The sequence below is a fragment of the Periplaneta americana genome, chromosome 14 (genome assembly GCF_040183065.1).
Source record: "Periplaneta americana isolate PAMFEO1 chromosome 14, P.americana_PAMFEO1_priV1, whole genome shotgun sequence".
Taxonomy (NCBI): domain Eukaryota; kingdom Metazoa; phylum Arthropoda; class Insecta; order Blattodea; family Blattidae; genus Periplaneta; species Periplaneta americana.
Genome location: NC_091130.1, coordinates 72,490,077 through 72,517,945, shown reverse-complemented (window position 1 = coordinate 72,517,945; position 27,869 = coordinate 72,490,077). Strand labels below are relative to the sequence as shown.

General features: G+C 33.9%; 1 protein-coding gene and 1 long non-coding RNA gene across 9 annotated transcripts in view; one reads left to right on the top strand and one right to left on the bottom strand.

Moving 5' to 3' along the window:
- Not1 (CCR4-NOT transcription complex subunit 1) overlaps nt 1-27,869 on the bottom strand; it is a 177,008-nt gene that overhangs the window by 12,531 nt on the left and 136,608 nt on the right. For all 7 annotated transcript variants that reach the window (XM_069845568.1, XM_069845567.1, XM_069845569.1 and 4 more), the window contains 6 exons: nt 27,420-27,656; nt 25,304-25,585; nt 14,398-14,601; nt 9,596-9,751; nt 7,892-8,141; nt 1,298-1,430 (listed from right to left, as the gene is read on the bottom strand). In XM_069845568.1, the coding sequence (XP_069701669.1) occupies nt 1,298-1,430; nt 7,892-8,141; nt 9,596-9,751; nt 14,398-14,601; nt 25,304-25,585; nt 27,420-27,656 (1,262 nt within the window). The remainder of the gene's footprint in view (nt 1-1,297; nt 1,431-7,891; nt 8,142-9,595; nt 9,752-14,397; nt 14,602-25,303; nt 25,586-27,419; nt 27,657-27,869) is intronic.
- On the top strand, nt 15,741-20,224 carry LOC138713454 (uncharacterized). 2 transcript variants are annotated; one of them, XR_011335873.1, is made up of 6 exons: nt 15,741-16,414; nt 17,379-17,535; nt 17,636-17,886; nt 18,149-18,274; nt 18,496-18,703; nt 18,971-20,224. It is a non-coding gene; the product is annotated as an uncharacterized lncRNA (long non-coding RNA). The 2 variants fall into 2 exon arrangements; XR_011335872.1 differs by having other exon boundaries at nt 15,747-17,535.

Genomic DNA, 27,869 nt, shown 5'->3' with positions numbered 1-27,869 from the left:
AAATTAGCATTGAGAGACCTCACGTGCCTGCCTTCTAAGCAGATTCCATAATTATATTGGGTTTAAAATGATTTTGATTTTTGTTGACTACCTGTATTTTGAGATAAGATTTATCATGATGTTGATATAATCATTACTGTTTTGATACCGGTAATATATATTTTCACGCCAGTAAGCAATACATCTATGTCTCTAGTTCATGTGCAGTCATAACCTCACCATGAAAAGAGATCTCATACTATTAGGCCTATTTTGTTTTGCATTGTAGAAACATTTGGCATTCAAAATATTCCTGAACAGTAGGCAATAATGGAAACGAGAGAGAGAAAGTAGTAGTAGTAGTAGTAGTAGTAGTAGTAGTAGTAGTAGTAGTAGTAGTAGTAGTAGTAGTAGTAGTAATGTGTTTATCTCATTCTTTTTTTACTTCTATTCACTATTCACGAAAAAGACAAAAATGAAAATAACGATATATCAATGAAGCAGATACGTATAAAACCTAACCTAACGATATAAATTTAATGATTATATATACACAAAACTTAACCTACTCAGTCCAACTTAACCTAACTATATAAATTAATAGAAGATATGTAGGCATGTAGGCTACAAAAATCTAACCAAACTGTATAAATCAGTGGAACGGATGCATACAAAATCTAACTTAGCGACATAAATCAATGAAAAAGATATGTACAGAACCTAATCTAACAATATAAATTAATGGATGTTATGTACTGTACAAAACCTAACCTAATTTCACCAGCAGTATCACTAACTATTTAATAAAATGTTATATATCTGAACTGACTGAAATAATCTAAACTATCGGCAACAAAAACTAGAAACTGAAATAAAACAACTTTAAATATATATTTCCTTCCTCGCGCAATCAATAGGCTCCCAATTCAAATCACAAGCATTGTAATTTGTAGGTTATACGTCATTAATTTGTTATTGTTTGTTCACTTGTTTTGAAAGGCATTGTGGGACTTCTATTACCAACCAAATTGTAACTCTACACTTTGCTGGCGTAAAGTGACACTTTGTGAAGTGCACTTCTTCAATCGTCTATGAATACCACTAATATGAAAGAGCCACTTTCGTCAAAAGTGTCACTTTGCAAAGTGATGATATAAAGTGTCGACTATGAATACCAGCCCTAGTGACGAGGTCAAGAAAGCATGGGGCTCTTTCTCCACCTCATTTTCAGATACTACCAACATGTCTTAAAAAGAAGCTGCTACCAAAATCAAAGATGCCAACAACTTAATAAATGAAAGCAAGTGAAGCAATTTACCTTGTTATTTGTTCTTGGATTGCTTCTGTGTTGGCTTCAGCAAATAAATAAAGTAAAGTGCAGCTGAAGTAGTGTGTGTGGCTGTTTGGGTACCGCAACTGATTTGCAATTGCATTCAGAAAAAGATAACGTCCTGAAATTAAAACACAAAATTAGTTCTTGTAGCAAGTTACAATATGGATAACAATGAACTTCAATGTGTAACAAAGGCTGAACAAAGAGACTGATGTGTTAGCTAAAGACTGAAGTAAATGTAAATAAATGCACGTGGCATGATGGTTCCTGATTGGCTATTGAATGCACAATGCCTCCAAGCTCATACTTGTCATCTTCTTCATCACATTAAAACAGTTTCTTTTAAAATAATAAAATGTATAACATACATAGAATATGGGTAAATTAAACATGCTTATAAAAATACTTTGTTACGATTTAAACAATATGTTCATATTAGTAGTTTCAGACATTGCATGATAAATCATTGTAACGTGTATTATGGCAACGCGCATGCGTAATAGACATTAAGTTCCTCCCAAGGTGATCTGCAGCTTCACAGAGCACATCAGCACAGCTAGTATAACACAGTGCGAGATTCAGTGTTGCCAACCTCAAAGAAATTTCTGTAGAATTAAAGAAATTCTCCGCTCTTAAAAGAATAACATTCAATCACGAATCTATAGAAAAAGAAAATCCACTATTCCCAGTACAGAAATAATGAACTCTTCGATACTGATATATCTAACTAATGAATATTCTTCAAATATCCCTGTATCCCTGTGTTATGGAATCACCATCTCTGTCAGCACAAAATTCGTCTCCCCTCTGCAACTGGTGTGTGTGCATTCTGAGAACAAACACGTGAGAGATGCATGCCTTGATCACGTGAAAGATGCCTTTGTGAATTTCCGACTTCATCTTTCTCGCACCATCTGAGGTCGAGGTCAATGTCTCAGTCACAACAGTTTATTCGTGGCAGACGACAGTGATTATTGTATTGTAGTAGCCTATTGTTAAAGCAGTCAGTACACGAAGCATGTGTTATAGTGTTGTAGTTGTGTCAGATATGGAGAGGATAGAGCCGCTATTAAGTTCAGCTTGCAATTGTGGAGTAATACATTTCGGTTTTGTTTATGCCTACTTCAATCTTCAGTTGGAAATAGTATAGACAAGGAGAGCTGCTTATCAGTCTTTCTCTAATTTCTAAGAATTCAGAGTATTGGGACTAGATCTTTCATTGCAGTTAGTCCCACGTGTGCCTTTGGCTCTTGAGGATTTGAGAAGATTGAAACAAATTTATACATGTAAGTTCATACTTATGTTTAGTTGGGATTATTTTCATTCATATCTTCAAGGGAATTTGGATGGCTGCTTGGCTTTATGAGGGCTGGACCTGGGACGGATCTATATACTTAGGCATGCTTTGGCCCATTGTGTGCCCTATACATGCGATGAATGTTCAAGTCTGACAGGTGGCCTGGGTGGCATTCGTGAATTCGATGCTAACAGGTGGGCTGATAGAGACAGGTCCCATCTGCATACAAGTAGCCTGGTAAGTCCAAGGGGCCCAGAGTGTCATCCCTTCCTATATCAGCGTCAGAAACCTGTCCTAACTCCAAGATTTCACCTCAGCCTATTTTTACTATTGCAGATGACAGATGAAATGAGGGGAAGGTGGTAATGGTGAAATATAGAGGGAAACAGAGTACCTCAAGAAAAATCATCTGCAACATCTGCCTTGTCCACCAAAATTCCATCAAACCCGACTGGGGATTGAACTCAGGCTGCCCGGAATGGAAAACCTGAGCGCTAGCACTTAAGCCAGCTGTGGCCTCAAGAGAACTTAATTCTATGTAAAGTGGTTCGAAATGTTTGAATTTTTGCATCACGTCATTGGTGTAAAAACATCATCATCTGTGAGAGCAAGGAAAGTGGATGTTGCTACATCAATGACAGCACAAAAGCAAAAAATGGCTAGTTGGTTTCTAATGGCTGGCCTTCGTGGATATTACTCCCTTCACTGTCCTTCTTTTCAATTATACTGGTAATGTCCTTTCCTTCATCTTGATTTAGATCTTTGCATTTGAGATGCATTTCATTGAAGACTGTTCAGTGGTCAGTGTCTCGGAGCCCTATTTTCGTCAGTTGACATGGACAGTACATTTATTGCAAGTTATCTTGAACTTTACATCCCCTAAGTCTGTCTTTCGAACTGCTCGGTACGGCATGTACTCATCAACGTAACAGCACGGCAAGGATGCCCCTCCCTCGGTAACGTGAATCTTTTCAGAAAACGTTGGTTCTTTCACTTTACGGCTCCCTACTGTAAAATAACTTGGTTCAGTACAGACATCATCATCTCAAGACACTCCGGTTTTGAGAGGAGAACATGGTTTCGTACCAGGTTTTAATTAACCTGTAATGAGTAAGTATTTAAATATAATCTCTCATCTGGGCTGGGGACCAGCAATGGCGAAGTTACTATAGCTATTTCTATACATTATATAGGCCTTCATGACACACTCACAGCTGATATATACATATTCTTATAACAATATTTTACAGGCTTATTATTTGAATTTACATTAATTTACAATTATACACAATCCATATCTCTGTCATTGTTGCCATCATCGCTTGGTCCAAAATTAATTATTATTTCGTCAATGGCATCATCCATTCGCAATTAGCTTTTTAATCATAGGTACTACTTTCTGAACAAGATAGAATTCTTCGATTGTGTTCCGAATGACATGTTGAACGAAGTCGTCACTTCAACTTTACACAAGTCCTAATTCTGAAATGAAATAACACGTTTTGCAGAACTATAACAAAATAATAACTTACAACAGTAAGTCATTATGTCGCTCACAGTACACACACTATTGTACATAACTACTATAGCAATAATTTCTAAACATTACATACCTATTCTTTCCCAGAGTAGTGTGAGATTCATTCGGTTGTAATTCTTAATTCTCTTCACGTAACTATTACTTTTGCCAGAGTATTTCCTTATCAAAAGGTTCCAGCAAACTTTTGTTTAATTTTTCCTCCTCGCAACACTTAATTATATTTGACATAATTTCTCTTTCTCTGCTGTGGTTACTTTTTCTCCTCGGTGGTGTGATTTCACCATATTTACTACCCTCGTTGCTGCTCCATAGTAACACTACTGATATGCAGTGAAAGAAATAGTTCTATGTTTCTTGACAAGAGAGTATGATGCGGAGCATGTGCAAACAACTCAGTTGGCTCCACCCAAGTTACACGCTTCCTTCCCTCTGCCCCTCTGTCCCCACTCAGGAAGTTCAAGATAACTTGCAATAACAGTAGTCATGTCCTGTATATAATCTGAAAATGCTGCTGCTTCTTTTCTCTCTCTGTGTGTGTGTGTGTGTGTGTGTGTGTGTGTGTGTCCGTGTGCATGAAGGGAGGTTTTCTCTACATATTCAATATCTTTCCACATTTTTCCTTGTATTTTCTCTTCCATTTGTTTCTTCCAGGTGTTGTCTATTGTTATTTCAAAGTCTACTTTTACCATGTAAGATTGTGTTTTTTAGTAGATTTCAGTAGTATAGTTGTGTCCTTCTTTGCTAGTTGGTCAGCAATTTTCATTTCCCATCATCCCCAAGTATGAGGAAATCCAATGCAACACTATTTCTATTCTTTTGAGAGACAGTGAAAGATTTTTCTACAATGAGTAACAGCAAATGTTTCTGTGGTTTATGTTGGGCAACCAGTAGCAGGTCTCCCACACTACCACAGCTGCTTGCATCTGCAAACTCACGGTCCTTTACCAGATTAAAGCTTATGTACTTTGTTACATTAGTAACATTTGGTACTCACCTTCCATACAGTAGTTGCTGAAAATGTTGCCCATTTTGTGTTATACATAATTCATATCACATCATTCACAGAATATGTTTCATTAACTTAATAAACTGCACTCATTTTTAACTGACACACTGCATTCCTCTACTGCATGCTGGCAAAGATAAGACTGACATAGCTAATTTCAGGGGAAGAGAATTCACCAACCATGCAGATTTCATGTGGTTATCTCTATCTTTGTATGCACACAATTGACACATGAAGGATAACATAAACACCAGTCAGGAGTGGTAAAATAAGTTAAACATTAGGAAATTCACCAGCCATGCAGATAAGGGGAGATGAACTTATAACAATAGTCGAATCAGCACCTTTATGATGTCATAAAACAGAAATGTCCCATTTTGAAAACTTCTTTATTAATATAACATATTACCTAAGTTTTAATCTGGCACAGCACTGTAAGTTCGCAGATGCAAGTAGCAGAGGTAATGGGAAGGACAATAGTAACACTGGTAATGTTCATATTGCTTTTAGGGATTACATTGGATGTGATGGCTTGAATGGTTGCTTTGAAGTCTATAAGGAATACTATGTTTTGATATTGCAGTAGACTGTTAATAAGATGTAGATGGACCACTTCAGTTACTTTTACAATAGTTTTGCAGTAAAGACTGTACTGTTTTTCTCCACTATGTAATGAGAAAATTCGTTTAAATATATGCCAATTCCAGCTTTTTTCTTTTGTGGACTTCGTTCTCTATCCATGGGTGTAGATAAGCAGATCTTCTGGGAAATGTTCTTGTAGAGTTTCCAGTGCCAGTTGTTTTAGTAGATCTATCTGTTTTTTTTTTTTTTTTTTTTTTTTTTTGTGGGTTCAAATTATAATGTATGTAGTCGTCTATGGAGTTTATTGGCTGGTGCAATCCCAGATCATATATAACAGATTGCTCAGCTTTATAGGCTTTGACGGCAACAGCTTTTATCAATTTCACTATGCTCCCATCTAGCTACTGCATAAGAAGTCACATTATAATTCTCATTTGAACTGCCTGGAGCAACTGTACTTTCATCTATCGGTCGTTATTAACATGTTGACTGCCGCTTGAAGCATATATACGTCTCACAGCATGTATAGGGACATATATACGCGTCAAGTGGCAGTCAACGTGTTAATCGACAGTGGCGATCCTGGTGGTTGTTCTCTTCCACAAGTTACCGTTTTTAACATGGGGATGGCCGATCTGTTATATATGTGATCAGAGGTGCGATTCAGTGTGTTGTGATTCCTGAGGCGGTAATTATGGGTTCTGTGTTACATATGTGATAGCTAGTTTCATGTAATATAATCTGTAGGTTTTGCTGAGTGTGTCTAATACAGCACTCCATTTCATTCCTACTAATTTTTTGAAGATAGTGAATTTTTTGTGGCTTTTTCCCTTTCATTCTATTGACATATTAGGATGAATTTAATTTTTTGTCTAGATGCACTCCTTTTTGTACAATTACCTTTATTAATAAGTTTACCATTTATGTTGATATTGGAGGTTTCACTTCGACGTCGAAGAAATAAGTATTGATGCATTGTTTTGACTTACTGTCATGTTGTTTACTGTAGTCCATTCATTAAGTTTTATCATGGATATAAACATGGTTGTAAGTCAGTTTTATGGCAGTATGATTTGGTTTTTGTTGTGGCACAAAACCCATCAGTAAACATTGTGCACTGTATTCTTTTTACACTGAAAGTTTTAGGCAAATCCTTAATATGTAGGTTGAATAGTGTTGTGCTGGATACCGCAAAAAATTTCGTTATCACAATGAGCACCACTGAAATCATTAATCTTTCTATCGATGGATGGGTAGATGTATCACAGGTAGAAGAGACAAATCCATATACATTACACAGTTTAGCTATCCATACAGGCCATTATGCTATCTCCAGTGTTTGCTTTTGACACGGGCAAGACATGACCAGTAAATTTTACTTTGAGCCCTCTCATTAAAGGACAGGTATATATATATATATATATATATATATATATATATATATATATATATATATTACACATCCCATTATCTCCTGGCCTAGTTGCCCCGTAAGTGGTGTCTTCTTGGTATCAATTCAATTGTCAGGTTCAGATCTGTTTTTGGACAGTTGACTAAAAAAAACACACGCACGCACACACACGTGGACAAATTATTAGCAAATTGACGATTTTTATTATATATTCTTTTTTACAAAATTTGACTTTTCAATTTATACTACAGTTGACATTTTAGCATATTTCTATCATTATACATTATATTAAACGGAAATGTCAATTGTAGTCCAAATTGAAGAGTAAAATTTTGTAAAAATATGTGATAAAAATCTTCAATTTTGTTAATAATTTGTCGCCTGTATATAAATATTGTGTGTGTGTGTGTGCGCGCGCACGCACACGTGCGTGTTCCACAAACGTATAAGGGCTCCCACTTTTACTTGCCTTCTGAATGAAGCCATACTATGGATTTACATTGCTCTAAAAAATTAAATACCCTTAGCCAGGTTTGAAGACGTGAACCTCGAACCCAAAGTCAAGCATGGTAACTACTAGACCACTACTAGGAATCATTCTATTATACTTCCAAGAATCTTTGATAATTTCTTTGTCAATAATAAATGTCTCTTAACTGAAGTTTATGGTTCTGTTGAAACACAACACAAAAACGAATAATTTACAAATTCACGAAACTATTACATCCATGTGAGGCTGGTACCTTCTGTATCAAGATCCACAGCCAGGTTCTGGAAGATATCCATATGCGACGAGTGAGCAATGGTCGACATGTTGGGAGTGAGCCCCTTGTTGCGGATGAAGTTGATGGCCTGTGTGCCCACATAAAGCACCAATGCATTCATCAGAGGAATATTGTACCGCATGCCTGGCTCGTTTGACACCTGCAAGTTGCTGCGCAGCTCAGAAAGAAAGGTGACTGGAGCTCTAGCCTTTAAGTAAGAATCCAGGTCCTGTAACATAAACATCCAACAGTTTTAAAATATTCTCTTAGCAAAATGCTTATATGCATTCACTGTTTATAACATTTATTACGATTATATTTCGTCAGGTGTTAGTTTTTACAAATGTTTATCACATGTTAAAAATGACTTAGAACCATACCTTATTTAAATAGTGATACAGCAAATAATAAAATCTCCTATATGCAATTATATTTTTCTTTCTTTCGACAATGTAAGCATTCACAATCTTCTATGTACCACTGCCATAGAATGAATAAATGGGTTTTTTCTTCCTACTGAAAATGTTTATATTTTGCACATAGGAGTTATTGCAGGAACAACGACGATATGTTTTTCTTGTATTTCACCTATGCTCAATTTGTCAATTTATGTCTTTCCACCTGAAGATGATTTAAAAAAAAATCGAAAATATTAGTGGAATTATAACCTTGTAATGTGAAATAACAGAATATTGTTTCTCTATTAATTGATAACTTGTAGATGGAAACTATAAAATTTATTACTATATATATTCCAACTTATCTGAAATTTTAACCTCAATATCACTTTCAAAGGTATTAGTTTGTTTCAGGCGACTAGTCAATCAATATGTAAATAAACATGAAACATTTTTAACACAACCTTAATAGAAAATATTGCAAATCTTGATAACTGTTCCTCCTATGTTGAAGTCACAAGTAGCATTTGTCTAAGGAATTCAAGAATTAAGAGATATGGAAAATTCATTCCATCACACATAAATACTCCAAGTACATGTGCACTTTCAATCAAGAAACAGGTTCACTACGGAAGGCAGGGTGGGGGGGGAGGGGGGGAACTGAAATACTGAAACAAGGATCAGAAAAAGAAACTTTGGAATATAGAAGTGGAACTAAAAAAAAAAACCTACAGTAGTTCAACTGCACTAGGTCCTAAAACCACTTTTTTAGGATTCACACAGCAGAAGTATAAAGAAATATCAGTACAGTTAACTGTGCTAATGTAAAACATAGTGACAGGATGAACAAGGTTCGTTTGCCCAAAAGGACATGGAAGAAATTTAAATCATTCAAATAAGATAAAGAGAGAAAATTCAACTAACAGTATGCAGGTATGCGTCCTTGCAAGAGAATTTGGGAAATATTTATGTGACCCAGTAGGCAACTTATCTAACTCCATTTGTCACGTTTCATTGAAGGAACCTAGAGAAATTTTGAAGGGAAAAAGCCAAAGATGGATATTAACCTAACAGGTGTTATATAAGGTGAAAGATATTGCAGAGCACCATCAAAACATGATTTAATAGCAACATGGTAGTCACCTACATTGTTAGCTGGAACAGAGAGTGGGATAACATGTAAGTGTCTTTATACAAGTTGAGTGAATGACAGTCAATCACCTGTCATTAGTTTAAAGAAGTCGTTTAACACGTAGAGGAAGATGACTAGCAATGTACTAAGTACCTTTTTAAAGCTCATTGGCTGAATCATTGACGCGAAGTTCGTCAGGACTCGAGGAGCATGAGCTATCTCTGGCAGCATATCCACCTTCAAGTTGGGTGTGAAGGGATCAGGAAGTCTCATGTTCCTGGGGAATGCCGACAAGATCAGATTCCTCATCTGAAAATCAGGAAAGAATAATATTAGGGGAAAACATTCTTACGAAATTTGTTTTATTATAATGTTACATATGTGTTTAAACCAAAATTATTAAATAAAACCTAAACTGACAAAATTGAAGTATGGAAACATTCTGATTTATAAAACCTCAATTATCTTCCTTTCTTATGTTTTTGAAATTAAGTGTAGTTTCTTTCACTATGAAGGACAGATATTCTGCAGAAGAAACCAACCTGCAAAGTTAGAAAAATGAGTCAACCATATCCACATTCACTTGCTCTGCAGAAGGTGATCAGCAGATTGAGGATTAACATGAAAATGAGTTTGTATTGATATGTCATATTTAAGAACTACTCATATATATTTTTGTTTCAAATGAAGACTAATCGGATGAGACCAATTTTACAGATGTTAAAGCATGTATAAATAAACTTCACAAAAAAGAACAATTTTATTTTGTATATTGTGCATACTTCAACAGTTTTGGTGAAAAATTCATATTTTAATTTAATATTGAATATAACTGCATATTTTATCATTTTTTAACATTTTCCACATCTTTACGCTGAAATTTTTTAAAGTTTCTTGAAGTGAAAGGGATGATTGTCACAACCACATTGAAGGAATGTGTGATTCATAGGGATGGCCAAACATTCCAATATATTTGGCTGTTTATGCACTTGGTTTGAGGAAGCCACCAAGAAGAAGAAGAAGAAGAAGAAGAAGAAGAAGAAGAAGAAGAAGAAGAAGAAAAGAAACAACTTATTCACAGTTCAGAAATTGACAACTAAGGACAGCTGGCTCTTAAATTCCAGTGAATACCTATACAGGGCAAGGCACTAGTTTGACTGGTCTGTAGGAGAGCCTGAAATTCCTAGTAGCACACTACTCGTTTGTGCTTAAAGCCATTGAAAAACTGGAGACCAGGGTCTACCTCTTCGTAACTTACTTAGTAGTAGTTAAATATGCATAAGAGAGCAGAAATTATCTAAAAAATTTATCACCCACACCAGCTAAACTTAATTCTTGTCCAGACTACTAGTTAAAACAAACGAGTTCAAACTATTTTTCAGTACTATTGCAGAGGTACCAATATTCTTCTCTCATTCACCTCAAAGAGTTGCTGTCCTAGATGCTATTGTAAAAAAAGAGTTCCTCAGGGATCAGCCACGAGAGGAACGTCAATTCAAGAACAGTTCTTACAGTTTATGAAAATAAAGAGTCCATCCTAGAGTGTCTCCAAACAACTGAAAATAACAGCAACCAGAAAATGACTGTTAATGAAGTTTATGGTCTAAAGTTGAAACTGCAGCAGCCAACATTTTCATTTTGGTTAGAAGTATTTTATAAAATAATGCCCTATGTGGATATCTTATATAGTCAGTTACAAAAACGCAACACCAACCCCCTCTCAATAAAGCAAGCTGTGACATCATTCGAAAATGAAATTTTGAAAATTAAAGACAATATTGATAATATCACTACAGAGAGAGAAAAAAAAAGATGAGAGGCCATATATAACACAAGGAATGTAGCAGCAAAGGAAGTGTGTGACATAATCATTCATCGCAGCAAAGAAAGGTTTGATTTCTCCAATCACTTATTGGCTTCTACATTACTTGACCCTTCATTCAAAAAGAAATTTCCAGAAGATATTCTTTCTGCTGTTGTACAGTCCTATCTATTTTTGAAGAAACTTAGCTGAAAACTGAATTACAGATAATTTATTCTGGACATGATTTTCAAGATATGGAAAGTGCAATAGCCCTTCTTAAGTTTTTAATTGCAAACAACTTGCATGAACCCTTTGGTGATGTTATGAAATTGTTAAAATTAGTAGCTATTATTCCAATGACATCATGTGAAGCAGAGAGATGTTTCTCTGCTTTGGCATGGATTAAACATTTCTTAGAAGCACCATGGATGAAGATAGGTTGTCCGTTTTCGCCATGCTGTCTATTGACAAAGCAATGATCCACAGGCTTCAGGATTTCAATGAGAAAGTAATCGATAGATTCACCACAAAAAAAGAAAAGGATGGATTTTCAGAACAAATATACATCTACAGGAGACTCAATTTCTTCTTCTTCTTCATCATCATCATCATCATCATGACTCATTTTAAGGTAATTATCTACTTTAAAGAAATGTAATATATTTATTTTTTTTATTTTTCAGAAATAAATGAGATATTGCTTAAATTGTTGGAAAACTATGTAATATCATAAAAGTAGTGAACCCCTTGTCATTTTAGGCATGAACCGTCACTGAACAAAGAACTTGAACTTTAATGAAAATTGTAACCAGTGCATGCATTCACTGCTCAAACCACTAGTAATATCTTGAATGTAATACATATATGATGACATTCAAACTTGATTTATTTTTCCAATAATGATATGTTGAGAGTTGTCAAAGAGCAAGATGCAAGTACAGTATAACAGAAAAAGTGAAGAATTTTTCCCAAACAGGTGCCCAATTAAACTTTCCACATTAAAAAGAAAATAAGAAGTTCTTGTAGACTGTTTCCAGATATAAAAATGAGAATTTTGAGTCCTTAAAGCAAAATCTTGCTCATATTAGAAAAGATTCCTTACCACAAAATTATGTCCAATTAATGAGAAAAATTGAAGTGTGTCTTTCAGACTAAATACATGCTCTAAAACAAATCTCCTATACATAATAAAACAAAGAAAGCATTAATAACATACATTTATTTTTTATTTACAAACATACACAATTTTGAACAAAAAAATATATCAGTAGTTATAAAGAAAAGAAGTTATTCATGTGATAAAATGTGCCTTGTTTTCAGAAAGTAGCTTCTCAAATCTGGACTCTGTATTCAATACACACATAGTGATATTAGTTTCAAATTCAAGGAGATTTCTCGCTTTTGTTTTGATGATAGCAATCATAGATGAGAAATTTAGTTTGCATAAATACGAGTTTGTAAATGTTATAATAAATGTAAGAGCTTCTTTTGCAAGCTTGGGGTATTAATGCATTGTATTTACGACTTATAGCTACAAATAGCTTCCACTCTCGAAAAGGCTGGAAGTCCAGAAAACAAAGATAAACAAATTGGGACACTGGATAACTGCCACCATTACTATGCTACAGGAGTGCTACAGCAGTAATAGTTTGAAGCACTTCCTTACTTATGGCTTTTAAGGTATCTGCAGGTTCACTGCTGCCCTTACATAACTCGCCATTTGTCCCTATCCTGTACAAGATTAATTCAGTCTCTACAATCATATCCCACCTCCCTCAAATCCATTTTATTATTAGCCTCCCATCTATGCCTCGACCTTCCCAAAGATCTTTTTCCCTTCAGCCTCCCAAGTAATACTCTATATGCATTTCTGGATTCAACCATTATGTGAGGTGAAGAATACAATGCGTGTAGTTCTGCGTTATGTAACTTTCTTCATTCTCCTGTAACTTCATCCCTCTTAGTCCCAAATATTTTCCAAGAACCTTATTCTCAAACACCCTTAATCTCTGTTCCTCTCTCAAAGTGAGAGTCCAAGTTTCACAACCATATAGAACAACCGGTAATATAACTGTTTTATAAATTCTTTCTGATTTTTTGACAGCAGACTAATGACAAAAGCTTCTTAACCGAATAATAACAGGCATTTCCCATATTTATTCTGCATTTAATTTCCTCCCGAGTGTTATTTATATTTGTTACTGTTGCTCCAAGATATTTGAATTTTTCCACCTCTTCTAAGGATAATTTCAAATTTTTATATTTCCATTTCGTACAATATTCTGGTCACGAGACATAATCATAACTTTGTCTATTCGGGATTTACTTCCAAACCTATTGCTTTACTTGCTTCAAGTAAAATTTCTGTATTTTCCCTAATCGTTTGTGGATTTCTTCCAAACATATTCACGCCATCTGCACAGATAAGAAGCTGATGTAACCTGTTCAATTCCAAACCCTCTCTGTTATCCTGAAATTTCCTAATGACATATTCTAGAGCGAAGTTAAAAAGTAAAGGTGGTAGTGCATCTCCTTGCTTTAGCCTGCAGTGAATTGGAAAAGCATCTGACAGAAACTGGCCTATACAGACACTGCTGTATGTTTCACCAAGACACGTTTTAATTAATTGAACTAGTTTCTTTGGAATACAAACTTCTATAAAGTTTGAAGCACTAGAAATTAAAATAATATTTAGTGTCTTTGTTGGACCATATACTTCCATACTGGTTATTTCTTGGGCGGATTCTTTTTTTGATAAAATTATTGTTTTCAATTTTTAAGGATTTATATTTTTCGAATGGGGTTAAGTATCGGTATGATAGTGGGGTCATGCCTTCAAAAAGTTTGGGAACGACTGTTCTAAGTGATCCCGTATTTTGTGTGTGTCTTGTAGTAGATATTCTTCTTCTCCTCCACATTTTTTACTTAAGGGCGCATTAAAATATAAGAATTTTAACATATTCACATATATTATTTACGAGATTATATGTTAATTGTTAGCACCAAATTATGAAATTTTACTACACACAACTACAGAATCTATGTTCTAACTAACAATCACAATTTAACTGCCACTGACAATGGTCAGTTGCACACAAAGTTTAGCTGTACACTTTTAATAATTAGCTCTTTTTATCATAATGATGCCTACCTGAATGCAGTTTGGTGGAATCACATCACAGAAGCCATAGTGATAATCACAGAGAAACTCAGGGAAGTCGTGCAGAAGTACCAATAGGACTCTCAGAGTTCCTTTATACAAGAGTGTCACAGGCTTGGCAAGCTCTGCATTTCGTAGAAATGGAGCCAGGAACTTGAATAAGTCGATGAGAAGCTGTGCGTACATTCCCCAACCCTGAACAAAGCAGCATCATAACAATATTAAAAAATCATTAAAGTTATTTCACATTCCAGTAGTATCTAACAAATTCCCTGTTAATTTTTATGCTTTCATTACAAAAAAAATACTTCATATTTATTACAGTAGAGCATCGATTATCCGAAATAATTGGGGATGGGGAAGGGGGGTGTGTTCAGATAACTGATTTTTCGGATAACCGATCATTTACGAAGACAAATTGTATCGGTGTTATGAAACAAAGAAACACTGATATTTAACACAAAACTGTACATACACTATTATTTTGTATCACACGTCTTACAAATAACACAGAAAACTGACTAGCCTAGTTTGACAAGTTCAAAATGGTCATTAAAGTAGGCCTACAGTTTAGAAAAAGAAGTCCAAACTTTTTATATTTATGCTTCAGAGCTAAGACTCGTTTTTTTTTGCCACTATATCTCGCAAACAGCACTAGCGAAACTTCTACATGGCATGCATGTAAATTTGAATTTGCCGACTGGAATGCTTTTGGTTAACAGATGTTTTGGCTGATCGATGCACTACTATATTACGAAAAGGTAATAAAAGATGAACAAAATGGGCAATATAAAATAGGAAGAATCTTAACACATGTAACTTTGTCTTATGTATCAAAATATTTGCTACTATTGTTATTGTTGTTGCTGTTGAACTGAACTGGGAAGACTTCGAAAGAAATAATTCACTAGCAACCAAAAGAAAATGATCCAAAGGAAATAGAATTTAGCATTGAAGGGATAATGCAAGACTGTAACAATATGATTAATAACTGTTTACATTATTATTACTCTTATATTATTATCATTATTAATATGATTATTATGATTACGATTATTATTATTATTATTATTACAGGTATTATTATTATTATTATTACTATTACTATTATTATTGGTTGTATATCATCACAAGATGTTTTGTCAAGTTTTCAATATAGTTCAACTTTTAGAAGTGAACCGAATTTGCAGTTATAATTTGTAATTTACTACTGTTTCCCAGCCAATCAGAAACCTCTACAAAGGGGTCGCTGGTCTTCTGCGAGGAATAAGAGTAAGATTTAACAGCACTTGGGTTCTAGGACAAGCATTGGTGGGTGATGACACAACCCCATCTATAGGGAAGACCAGGTAACTTGATACCCTACGGGTGAAACCTAACCATTTTTCCCCCATTACTACAAATGCTAGTGGATTATGGTAATTTTCTAGTTTGAAGGTTGAATTTTCTTTTGCCAACTTCGTTTCGAATTTCGATACTGACAAATACTATAAATGGTAGTGATTTTGTAACCGGTATGTTGGCAGCTGAGGCAAATATCGACAATATTTGCCGGTACTGGAGTTCCATGAAATTAAAATTGTACTAGATTTCTCAGCCGGTTACTGGAAGATAGTGAAATTCGAACTTATTAATAATTAATTAATATTAGTATTAATATTAATACATAATAGTTATTTTATGTGTTGCGTTGTGGTTATAATTCAAGAATAGTCAGATAAGTACGAATGAATATAATATACTTGGGCGTGATAATGCACGTGGGTAATGGATAGAAATATTATTTCAAATTTTAATGAATTTCTTTCGTGTTTAAATTTTTATTGCTATGTCAAAAAAATGAAATAGTGTTGCAGTGACTCCTCCAAGGAAGAAAATGTGTGGCATTCAGAGTACGCTTCAGAAATCTGTAGTTCACGTGTATAATGAGTTGAAGAAAGAAGATAATGAAGAAGGAATTATGCTAACGGAGACAGCAATTACAACCAGAATAGGACAATTATTAGGAGTAAGTATTCTTAAGCATACATTTCAAAGTGGTATTCAGTTTTAGGAGTTTGCACTAATAATTTCATGATTGTGGTCAAACAAAACAAATTTTTAGGTTAGGCCTACATGTTTAATCAAGTCAGTGATTTTCATATTGCCAAACTAAATACATTTAAGATACTGTAATACTGCAGTAGGTGATAGCTTAAATACATTTACAAATTAGACGAACAAGTAATCAAACAGCACGAAAGTAAATTTCCAGTTTTCTCTTTTGGTATTAAATTAACCGTTTAGATCACAATTTACATGCCACATCGGCCGAAGAAAATACAAGTCATATTGTAATTATTAACTTGATATTGCAGCAAATATTACATGAATGTTGGCCTGTTATGGTGCTTAAAAATAATTCAATTTTATATAATAACTATATAACATACTCTATAAAGCATAGGAACGTTGACTCTGGCTGAATAATTTATTCATGACTGGTCTAAGTAATATTAAATATGGTGTTTCTTCAGAAAAGCTACCCCACCCAACGTACTTGTTAAGATATAACACTCGAGAGGACGAGGACGCACTACTGGGAAACTAACCATTTCTCTTCGTCCTGGACCTCTCACATGTTATATTGGTAATTAGTAACAAGTTTGAGGGAGGGACTACAACAATGCATTAGAATATACAGGTAAGTGTCAAAGGATTTTTGTGCTGAAAGTATTTGTGGCTGTGCACTAAAACCACGTGTTCATCACTATGTAAATATCACAGAAATCAATTAAACAAAATAAAATTATGCCTTCTTTGATGTAGCTTTTCTGGAGAATTACCTAAATATTAGCCTACTTAAACCTATCGTAGATCCAACCTAACATGTTGATCATTTTCTATTCATATAGCTGTAAATGTTGGTATCATGCATGAATTTTATGATATAACAATTTTTAGAAGTGTTATGTTATTGTTTGTTATTACAGCTTGGCTTTACTACAGCCACGAAAGTGATAAATTCACAGAAGGGGACCCCACTTGTGACACCAGGAAAACATAGACTATGTAAACATCCAGTGACTGATGCTGATGATTTTACGAAAGATGCAATTGCGAGATTTATTTATGACAAGTTACATAAAGGTAGGGAAGTTACAGGAATTATTGTGTTGATTTATGCAATGTAATTCTGATATTAGTCATATGTATAAAAATATGGCATAATTTTCATTTACTGTTACAGGGGAAGTACTAACAGCAGCAAAAGTTCTGGAACATATGAATGATGATTATGAAACATATTTATTTAGAGTATCCTTATCATCGGTGAAAAAAATTTTGAAAGAGATGAAATTTCTATGGAGCAAAGGGGATCCTTATACACATGTACGAGAAAGTGATGTTATTCGTTTTTAAGAGAATAAATAAGAAATGTGGAGCGTGAGAACCCTAAACCCGTAGTATTCTTGGATGAGACTTGGATTTTTATGAATGGTAAATTTCAATGTATTGTGAGACATTGAGTGATTGAATTTTTTACTAACAAATAGGTTAACACTTATGTGGAATATGAAATTGCAATTAATATAGGCTACTAGTAATGAATTCAGGTGGGAACAACATGTTTTGCAATTAATAGTTTCATATTATAACTAGAGGCTAGTTATAAAATTCTTGAACGGTTTTCCTGTCTTTAAAATTTTTGTGTCTCTTAGAGTGTCAATGTGAATTGCTTTTCTCTCTCTGTTTTTTTAAGTAGGATCACCCACTTATTCATGAAATAAACCAGGTGAAGTTTCCAGTGACATGAATGGTGTTATTCGTAGACCAACAAATGAGGGTGGAAGATTAGATGCCAGAACGAAAGGTGGATTTATACTCGGTAAGTTATATTGATTTATATTTTACATAAATTTGGCAAGAGTAATTTTTTAAATCAGGGTACAAAAATATAAAAATTGGTGACTAAATAAAAACGTGGGAAAGCCTTTCACCAAAGAGGATCTCATGTCATGTCATGTTATGTTATGTTTTATTTTCTTTATTTAAATGCTGTGAATTCATGTGACGTAATTATATGCCCAGGTATAATTTTTATTGCAGGTGCTGATTTAATTTTTTCATGCAATTGAAAGAAAAGTCAGGACTACCATAGTGCTATGAATAGCCCTGTAGTTGAGAAGTGGGTGCAAACACAGTTGTTAACCTGAGAACATTAGGGCAATGCGTTATTGTCATGGATAGTGCTGCATATCATAGCAGACTTGTGAAACATCAGCCAACAACAAAATGGAGGAAAGAACAGCTACTGGTGATTGCAACTGAATATAATAGATTTGTTGTACTAAATGATAAGAGTTGATGGTGTGAAATCACCCTTTGATATTACATTGCAATATTAATTTCCATACTTTACAGTCATTATTATTATTATTGTCATTATTATCATTAGTATCATTACTACTACTACTACTACTACTACTACTACTACTACTACTACTACTACTACTACTATTGCAACCGTTTCTCTTATTTCTCATAATTAGGCATACTTATAGATGCTACTTTTTTCTTTCAGGTGAAACTGAATCTACATAAGAATCCTAAAACAACAGAGCCTTGCCAATTACTGTTCTGAAGCGGCCTTGTCTTATGTGTTGTGTCTATATACAATTAATTCTTTCAGTTTTTTTTCCCCTTTAATGTAATGAAGTTGTTGGTTGATTGATACCAAGTGTTCAGCAGTTGATGTCATTTGTTATCTTGCACTCCAATATTTAACCAGATGATTGAAAGCTGTGTAAAGTTAAACAGTCAAGACAATGATCCATATCTTCAATGAGATTTCAGAAATGGCATGGGGAGATTCTGAAATATCAGTTCTTTGTAAATATTTGAGACAATCATGGCCTGTGATAATATGAGTACTGCCACTGTAGATTTTCACAGAAGTTCAGTTATTAAATTAGGTGTATTATTTTTACTATGTATTGTACTATATTTTTGTTTCGCTTAATTGATGAATTATATATGCTGTAAATTGAATAGTAGACTGTAGGCCTATAGCTTAACTAATGAATTGTATGTGCTGTAAATTAAATAGTAGGCTGTATACCACAAGTGATGAATTGTTTATGCTTGTAATGTGAAGTAATTTGCATGATATTTATTATCAATTTCTGTATATTTCAACTGATTGAATTGTTTATACTTTTAAATTGAATTAACTTGATTGCTATGTATTATATTTTATAGCTTAATTGATGAATAATTGTTTAGGTTTGTCAATTTAATAATCTGAGTGCCATGTACTTCATATTTTTAGTGGAGCCACCAATGTAGCTTAGTCGGTAGACTCGTTGGCCTGCAAATTCAGAGCTGCACTCGAGGGTAGTTTGGACCCCCCATTTGGTCTGATTAGTTGGTTTCTTCTGAGGATTTTCCTCCATCGTGGAGTGGATGCCGGATGGCCTATTGCAATTTTTTTATTTGCTTTAGAATCATTCCGATTTTTGTACCACATTGTCATGTTCTGATCTTGTTATTCTTTTAACAGTGTGGTAAGATGCAGGTATAGATAACCTTACAGTAATTTTGCTACCTTTCAGCTACCTCATTACCTCCCACTCCATAAAGTTCATGGATCCACGGAAGTACCAGTCGTCGATGTAATTCGACCATTTTGCTTAAAATATTAAAACACTGTAAAATATTGAGATTTCATGCTGTTACGTCCAATACTGCAGCAAGAATATCTGATTTTGAATCTGATAGTATGACAGCCTTCTCAGATTTATGAAGTCGATACTGGAGATTTTGTAAGCTTAAAAGTGTATCTAAATTTTTACTATCAAAATTAGTCAGTGTTTGAAGTTAGTTAGTTAGTTAGTTAGTGGCGTTTAAAAAGGGCGCGTCAGCTACTATGGCTATTTGCGCCCTTATCTAAAATCTTTCACTAAACACAAACACAATACAATAACCAGAATGTTTAAAAAACTAAAAAGCGTTGTCACGGTTAAAATGGGGCAAACAAGTGTTTGAATATAATTCCCTGTAAAAGGGAATATACTGGTATTGTACTACAACACCACTACATCTATGGCTTAGTAAACAGGATCCATCTATAAAAAAATACTGTATGTAGTCACTCACTGACCAGATCATTTATCGTTTCTAATGATTTTTAAAATGTCTGGAGAAGTACCACATTTCTTAACATCATCTGTTAAAGTTAACTTATATATTATTCATTTTCAAATAACTTGGGATTGTGTTTTATTAGTAAAGTTTCCCTTAATTGAGCAAGTTTGAGTTCTCCAAGTAGAGTCAAAAAGTCTGTTGGGATTTTGGCTCAGTTTATTAATATTTGTGGACTGTGATTTTTTGTTCTAGAGAACCATATTATCTGCAAATGATGAGATTATCATAAGATCTATTTCTTTAGTTAGACCATCGATATTAATATTGGAAAATGTATTCCTGAAAACAACAATGTGGGAAGCCCAGATGAATCTGTCTCTATTTACATATTTGTGACAATGAATCAAATAATCAAGTCACAGGCCCAGTGTAACACTTTATCATGGACACCCTAAGTTTGCAATTTCTTAAGTGATTTATATCTACAGAGCCATATGATCCTTGAAAATAAATTAAAATTGTTAAGGTGTTTTGTTTTCTGTTTAAAATATCTTTAATATCTTGACTAAAATTTAAAATCTGTCCATTTGTTGAATGCAATTCTCTAAAGTCAACTCAATAAGATGAAAGTTAGTTACTAGATTCCAGGAACCAATTCAATCTATGAAATCATCTCTTCCATAATTTTGGCTATCATACTAGTAAGTGGTATCTGTCGATAACTCGAAAAGATATTAGTTGAATAATTGCTTTTCAAAATTGATGTTATGATAGATTTTCTCCAGACAGATATTGTATTTCAGATGAGATTACAAGATAAAAGTAGTGAGTTTGCTTGTTTGCCAACATGTTTAAGAAAATCAGCATGTGTATTGTCTGGACTTGGAGATGTTTTGGGTCTTATGTTATTAAATTAATAGTAATATTCAGTTCTTGATTAAATATTGTTATATAAAGTAGATTGTAGATTTAATATTTCTTTCAGTTTTTCCTTAATAGTCTGACGTACACAGATAAAACTAACAACCACACCTCCAACTAATCTAATAGAAATTAAAATATAATTAAATGTAGAAAAAGTAATTAAAATTATAAATACACATAATAAACCATAACCCCCTAATTTCAACAATATACTATTTTATTCCCTTTTACAGCTTGTAGATAATTATTAATTATAGTTATTACTTATTAGCATAATATTTATTGAACTTATTGGCTATTTCACTTCGTTTGAAAGATGTTATTGTGTACAAAAAGCATTTTTGGATGATCGTTTCATGCTGTATGTTGTGTATAAATCTATGATTTCTGGCCATCTGTTCTGTGTAATCCATCTTTTGTATAGAATTAATAAAATACTCTTTTGGTAGTAATTGTTTTATTAATTGAGTATTTAATTTTCACCAGCTCACATTTCTTGAATCGTTTTTTCTTATTTAAATTTAGGACACAAGAGCCAAAAAGAGACTTCACAGTTATGTATCATAAATTTTTTCAATGACAGACGTGGAGTTGCAGAAATAATAAGTGTAAGTGTAACATTATTAAGCAATTTACAAACAAATGAAATCTTTAAAAAGGTATCTAGAAGTGAAATTACTTATGGCTTTTAAGGACCAAAATTATTTTTGTAAGTTGATTTATTATTATTTCAGTTTTAGCCTAGTTGTATTATCCATTTCCTTACTAATTTCAAAAGATAATCAGAAGTTCATTCGAATTCCAACCAAAAGTCAATTGGTTATTAATTTATCTACCTTTAGGAAGTACAGTATATGTACGCTGGAATCTTTGAAGTGAAGTGACAATAATTTAATTGGTCTTGGAACAGATTTGATTCTTGAATATTATATACTATACTTTGTTGTATATTTACGTATAGTAACCTATTAATGCTAATACTAATAATAATGTAAAGGAATAAAAGAATAGAACATAGCAATACATTTCTCATTATTATTGAAACTATTTAGAATAACCTTCCAACATTAAGGTGAAGTACGGTGAGTAAAGAAGTCATTCAGTACATAGGATCGTGATTTTACTACATGTGGTGATATCTGGTAACAGTTGGCAACACTGACAAGGCGGAAATATTTGCTGTTTGGGAACTGAACTTACGTGATCCTCACTATAGTATGTTGAAGAAAAAAATATCTGAACGTATTATGAAGCTTAAGCCAAAGGGTAACTTCATTTCCAAGTCTAAGCTTGCTTGTTCACAGTATAACAAACAATGGGAGGAAATTTTTTAGAAATACAGTAACAGCAATGTCATCTTATGACATCATGCTCAGTTCACATTCTTTCATGGGTCTTTCTCCTGACTAGAGAGCAGTACATAGCAGTAAGCCTGGTACTAAATATTTTGACATAAAACTTCATGCAGCCTATAAACAAACTTATACTTTTCCACATTCAGCATCAGACTAAATACTTCTTAACAATGGGGAATTTTTAATACCCTACCGGTATATTTTTTTAAAAATAACTCGTACTTACAACACAGCTAGATTATATGTCAATGTCTTCGCATTATATCATAATAATTTTGTCGATTTATAAGCAAAGCACATTAAGTTAAAAATATTACTTCTGAGAAAAAGGAGTTATGAAGCCTGCCCTCAAAGAATGTTGTACATCACATTTGGCAACTTCACAGGAATGAAAAAAAATAGTTTGTTCTTTATGTAACATTGATCTTGGTTTAAGTCTTTTGTAAATAAAACATAGCATTTCTCCTCCATATTTACAAGAATATTTTACTGTTACATGGTACCATGCAGCGATTATAACGAGAAAACGGCAACCTCCGTGGAAGAAAGTTGTATATCACCACAGATTTAGAATGTTGTATATCATATTATCACAAGTTCTGCTGTATTTTATTTATTGTAAATACATGAATCGTCTAAATACATACATTGCTTTATTAGAAATACAAAAATGAAGGAGCATGGCTACTTGTAGCAAAGGAGACCTCTAAACACAGTACACAATACTTCATTTATTATAATGAGGGAGCCATGTAACAAATTGTGAAGAAATAAAACAGACTGTGTCTTATGTAAGTAAAACAAAATTGTGTTTTATGTTTCACAACACACTTGCATCCTGTGCAGGGTGCGAATTAAGATTTCAAATGAGGGGGAGATAGAATCTTAGATAGAGAATACCATACATAAAATTATTATTACCCCTATTCGATATGGCTCAACGCTTGGTTGCACTGAGTTGCTTGTCTTGCATCTTGAGCATAATCATAATAATAATATCCATGAGCAGGCTTAAGGTAAGACGTGAAATTCGTAAGTTATTGATTGTTGTCAGCTTGTCGGTGATGATAATACATCAATATTATTTTTTTGCTTACTTTATATTGTACTTTATAAGGTATACTCGTATTGAAACAATTATATTCTGTGAGGGGGATAGAAGTTATCCCTGGCAGGGATGTAAATATAAATTTATGGTAGGGGGATAACTTTCCAACAGGGGAGGAAATTCCCCCATCCCTCCCGTTAATTCACACTCTGATCCTGTGTTTTAAATATAATACATAATAAACTTCAAACATACGAGTACAATTTGTAAAACCTCACCCTCCACATCTTATAGAGAGTAAGTCCACGTAAAATTGCTTGTCCTGTGGCTGCAGATATTGACACATGTCAAGTAAATCTCTCTTTTTCTCAGGTGTGAGTGAAATCAAAACAGGATACAGCTGAGGGAATTGAATTTCTGTTAGACAAATTAATTCTTGGCTGATTACCTTTTCGTCTCTTCATTATAGAGTATTTTACCCATGGCTGTGACAATGATTGCCTGGGGATCATCTGCCAAAAATTTTATCCAGAGAACTTGTGTGATTTTTAATGTAGGATCATGTTTCAAGGTTTAATCTATTACAGAAATGTCTACAAAATCTTCCTGATCCATCAATGAATGGTCTCTTGATACATGACTCAGCTACTGCATGCTTCCACTGAGATGGGACCATTACATTCGCCACAGTAATCTTTGCACAGCATTTCTTAAAACAACCTTTGACATTGCAAACCCAGACCTAAATGGAAATAAATGTTACAATAATATGTTAGTATGCTACGTTTAGTGAGTGTAAATGTGATACACTGCTATGCAAATACGAAAATATTACTTGAAAAACTCGTATGTGATATACAACGTTCTCCTGTAATGATATCTTTTTCTGCTATTCTTCAATTGTTTGCATATATTGTTCTTCCAATCCAGTAGACTAATCTTTCTCTTCATGCTCTTATTCAACATTAACATTGCGCTTGGTGACACACTCAGATTGCCAACATCCGCCATCTTTGTTGATATACAACTTTCTTGTAGGGGAGGCAACTTTCAACTAAAAAAAAAAATCGGTCTCATTTGTGTGGAAAACGATTTACTTTCTGGTGTTAATATATACCTTGAACGACCTACAGTCTTCTCCTATGAAAATCTTAGCATGTCCAAATACTGATATACAACGTTCTTTGAGGGCAGGCTTCATATAATGTAAATAATGTATGTACATAAACTTAGAAGTGAAAAATGAAATACATATAAAACGAAAGAACTTACTAGAATAATGTTTTGAGGATTCAGTTTTGTCAAGAACTTTCAAATGCCTTTTTCTCAGAAATAATATTTTTGACTTAAAGCATTTTGCTTGTAAACTAATGATTTGTTCTGTTCTCCATTAATTATATATTGCACTGAGGCTCTAATTCGGTGCATTCCAACTGTTGCGTACCTTTTGCTGAGGTGTGATGGCCAACATCCGTCCAATGAACACCCTGTGGGACACAAGTTCAAGCCACGCATATGCAAAGCCAGGGGCCTTGGCAGGTCGCAGTATGTGCAGTGTGTGGCAGAAGGCTGTGAGAACCTGGTAGTTGATGGCTTCCAGGATTGGTTCTGGAGCATTCAGTTCCAGGAACAGCATGATGAAAATCCGGTGATAAGGCAGCTGCTGGAAGTCTGTTAGACGGTTTTCATGGTCCTGCAGCAGTACTCCAGCCACAATGCCCAGCACCTGGTAGCAAACCAATCATCATCAATCAATTATGTATTGTGCCTTTAGAGCTCATTCACAATCAACAGTAACAACTAGTAAGGAGATGATTCAGAAAGTAAGGACCAGTAGATTAGGACTTTTCACTAAAGAAATCCAAAGTGACACTTGTGGCGAACATGGTCGCAGTTGAAGTTTCTCTGGGGAGTCTCCTATTTCCCCATGTTAGACATAAAAAACATTCAGTTTGAGCTTCTTTCCATTATCATTTCATAACATTCCTCAATCACTGACTGGCAATGTACAATGGGACCTGGTCTAGGGATGAGAAGTTGCCCAATTCGAAACCCACATACACAGCAAATCAGCTGATGTCAGTTGGGAATGAGTCTAGCTGGGAGTTTAGCACAAAAAATATTCAAGGTCGCAGTGCTAAATTTTTTACCCCACTCAAATAACAGAAGTTGAGTATCAGCAAAATAGCCCTAAAGTTCAAGACATCCAAACAGGTTCATATATGCAGTCTAAGTGAATCACTGGGAAGCCATGTGTCACTTTGTGAACTCGCTGTGAAATAATGGTTGGAAATAAGCAATATAATCGAGAATCCTGTCAACTGTGAAATTCGAAGACAATCAAAACAAACTGTCTTATAAAAAAATCAGTAGCTGTAAGTAAAGTTCAGATATAATAAACCATTTATTTTATTTTTTGTCTGTAATGATCCCCTAGCAGATGTTAAGAAAAACATCTATTTTGTATCAGTGAAAGTTTTGAAAATACGTATGAGAATAAATAACACACAACTTGGACCTTTTTCCATGGTTAGTGAAGAGCATTATAGTAATGTTATGCACATAAGTACTAAGCTCCAAACTTTTATTCCTAAATTTACGTCAGAAATCAGAAATATGTTTCATGTAAGACAACTTTTTAATTACATTAGTACATCCTACAAACTAGGTTATCCACAGTTTTGAAACTTATGCAACTGACCAGTCCCATCAATCGTGATCAAAACAGCTTGAAGAATGTCAAAATTTGAAACAGAATTTCGTTCAACTGAGCTGAAAATCGCCAGACTGTTGAAGCACTACACAATTGGCCATCTTAAATATACCACATGATAACAAAATGTTTTCTAATCTTTTATACACATTTCGTTATATTTTTTTGGTAAATTGGCAGATACTTTTGCTGCAGAGGTGTTGTACCTGTAATCTCTTGAAAATATATTACCTTTATAAAAAATCAATGGGCTATATAATTTATTGAATGGACAAACCTACATTGAAAATATGGACAAAACAAAACAAAATTACAATATCCTAAACAAAGATATGGATCACTTATTACTTCACAGCAATTACTAATGACTTTCAGGCAACAAATTCATTTTACATTGTTTTTTCATACTTCGGTTTTGCAAGTTATTTGTATTTGAAGTTTTTGTTTGAGTTTTTTATTTTAAAATTACTTTGCCTTTTTATTGAGATGAAATTATGTCCCTTATTCTTTATCGGCTTTTTCTGTTTTGTTAGCTTATACAGCTATATTCCTATGAAAAATGAAGCATTTATTTCATATACACATAGTCCTCAGTAAGACTAACCACAGGATGCTTCTGTATAACCTTTGCTTCTATGAAAGCTACACAGACTTCTGGAATGCTCTATACCTGAACTAAGGTATCAACCATCAATTTTATTATTTCAATATTAATGAATATTATTTTAATGAGACATTAGACAACTAACAATTCACATGACATTCGTCAAGCAAAATCTGATGAACATTGGTGAAACTGGCTAACTGTCTTCTGTACCCAACTACAATGTAAAACGAGATAGCTTACCTTATTCAACAGGTTTATTTTCGTATTTGTGTTTGTCGCATCACCAGAATGTTTCACTAACAGAGCTATGAGACGGACAAAAGCATCGAGTGTGTGGAAACATTTTGTCCGCAACAATGTCGGTGTGCTGGGAGTTTCAACAAGGAACCGGTAACACAAATCCACACACATCTGTGTGCTGAGGCGGAAAAACCTTGTGATGAGATCATCTGTTTTCAGGATTCCGTGGCCATTCATCTAGAATGAAGTATAAGGTGTTTTAAGTCATCATGACAAAAATAATCTACTTGTAGTCTCAAAATTAATATAAAAGCACATAGTTGATTCCCAAAATAAAGTTTCTATGAATCATATTTGTACATTTAACAAACATCTTCCCAATTTCTAGCAGGTAAGAAGTTTTCTATTCTATGGCACTTTTCAACTGCAGGATTATTTCAAAATGGTGAA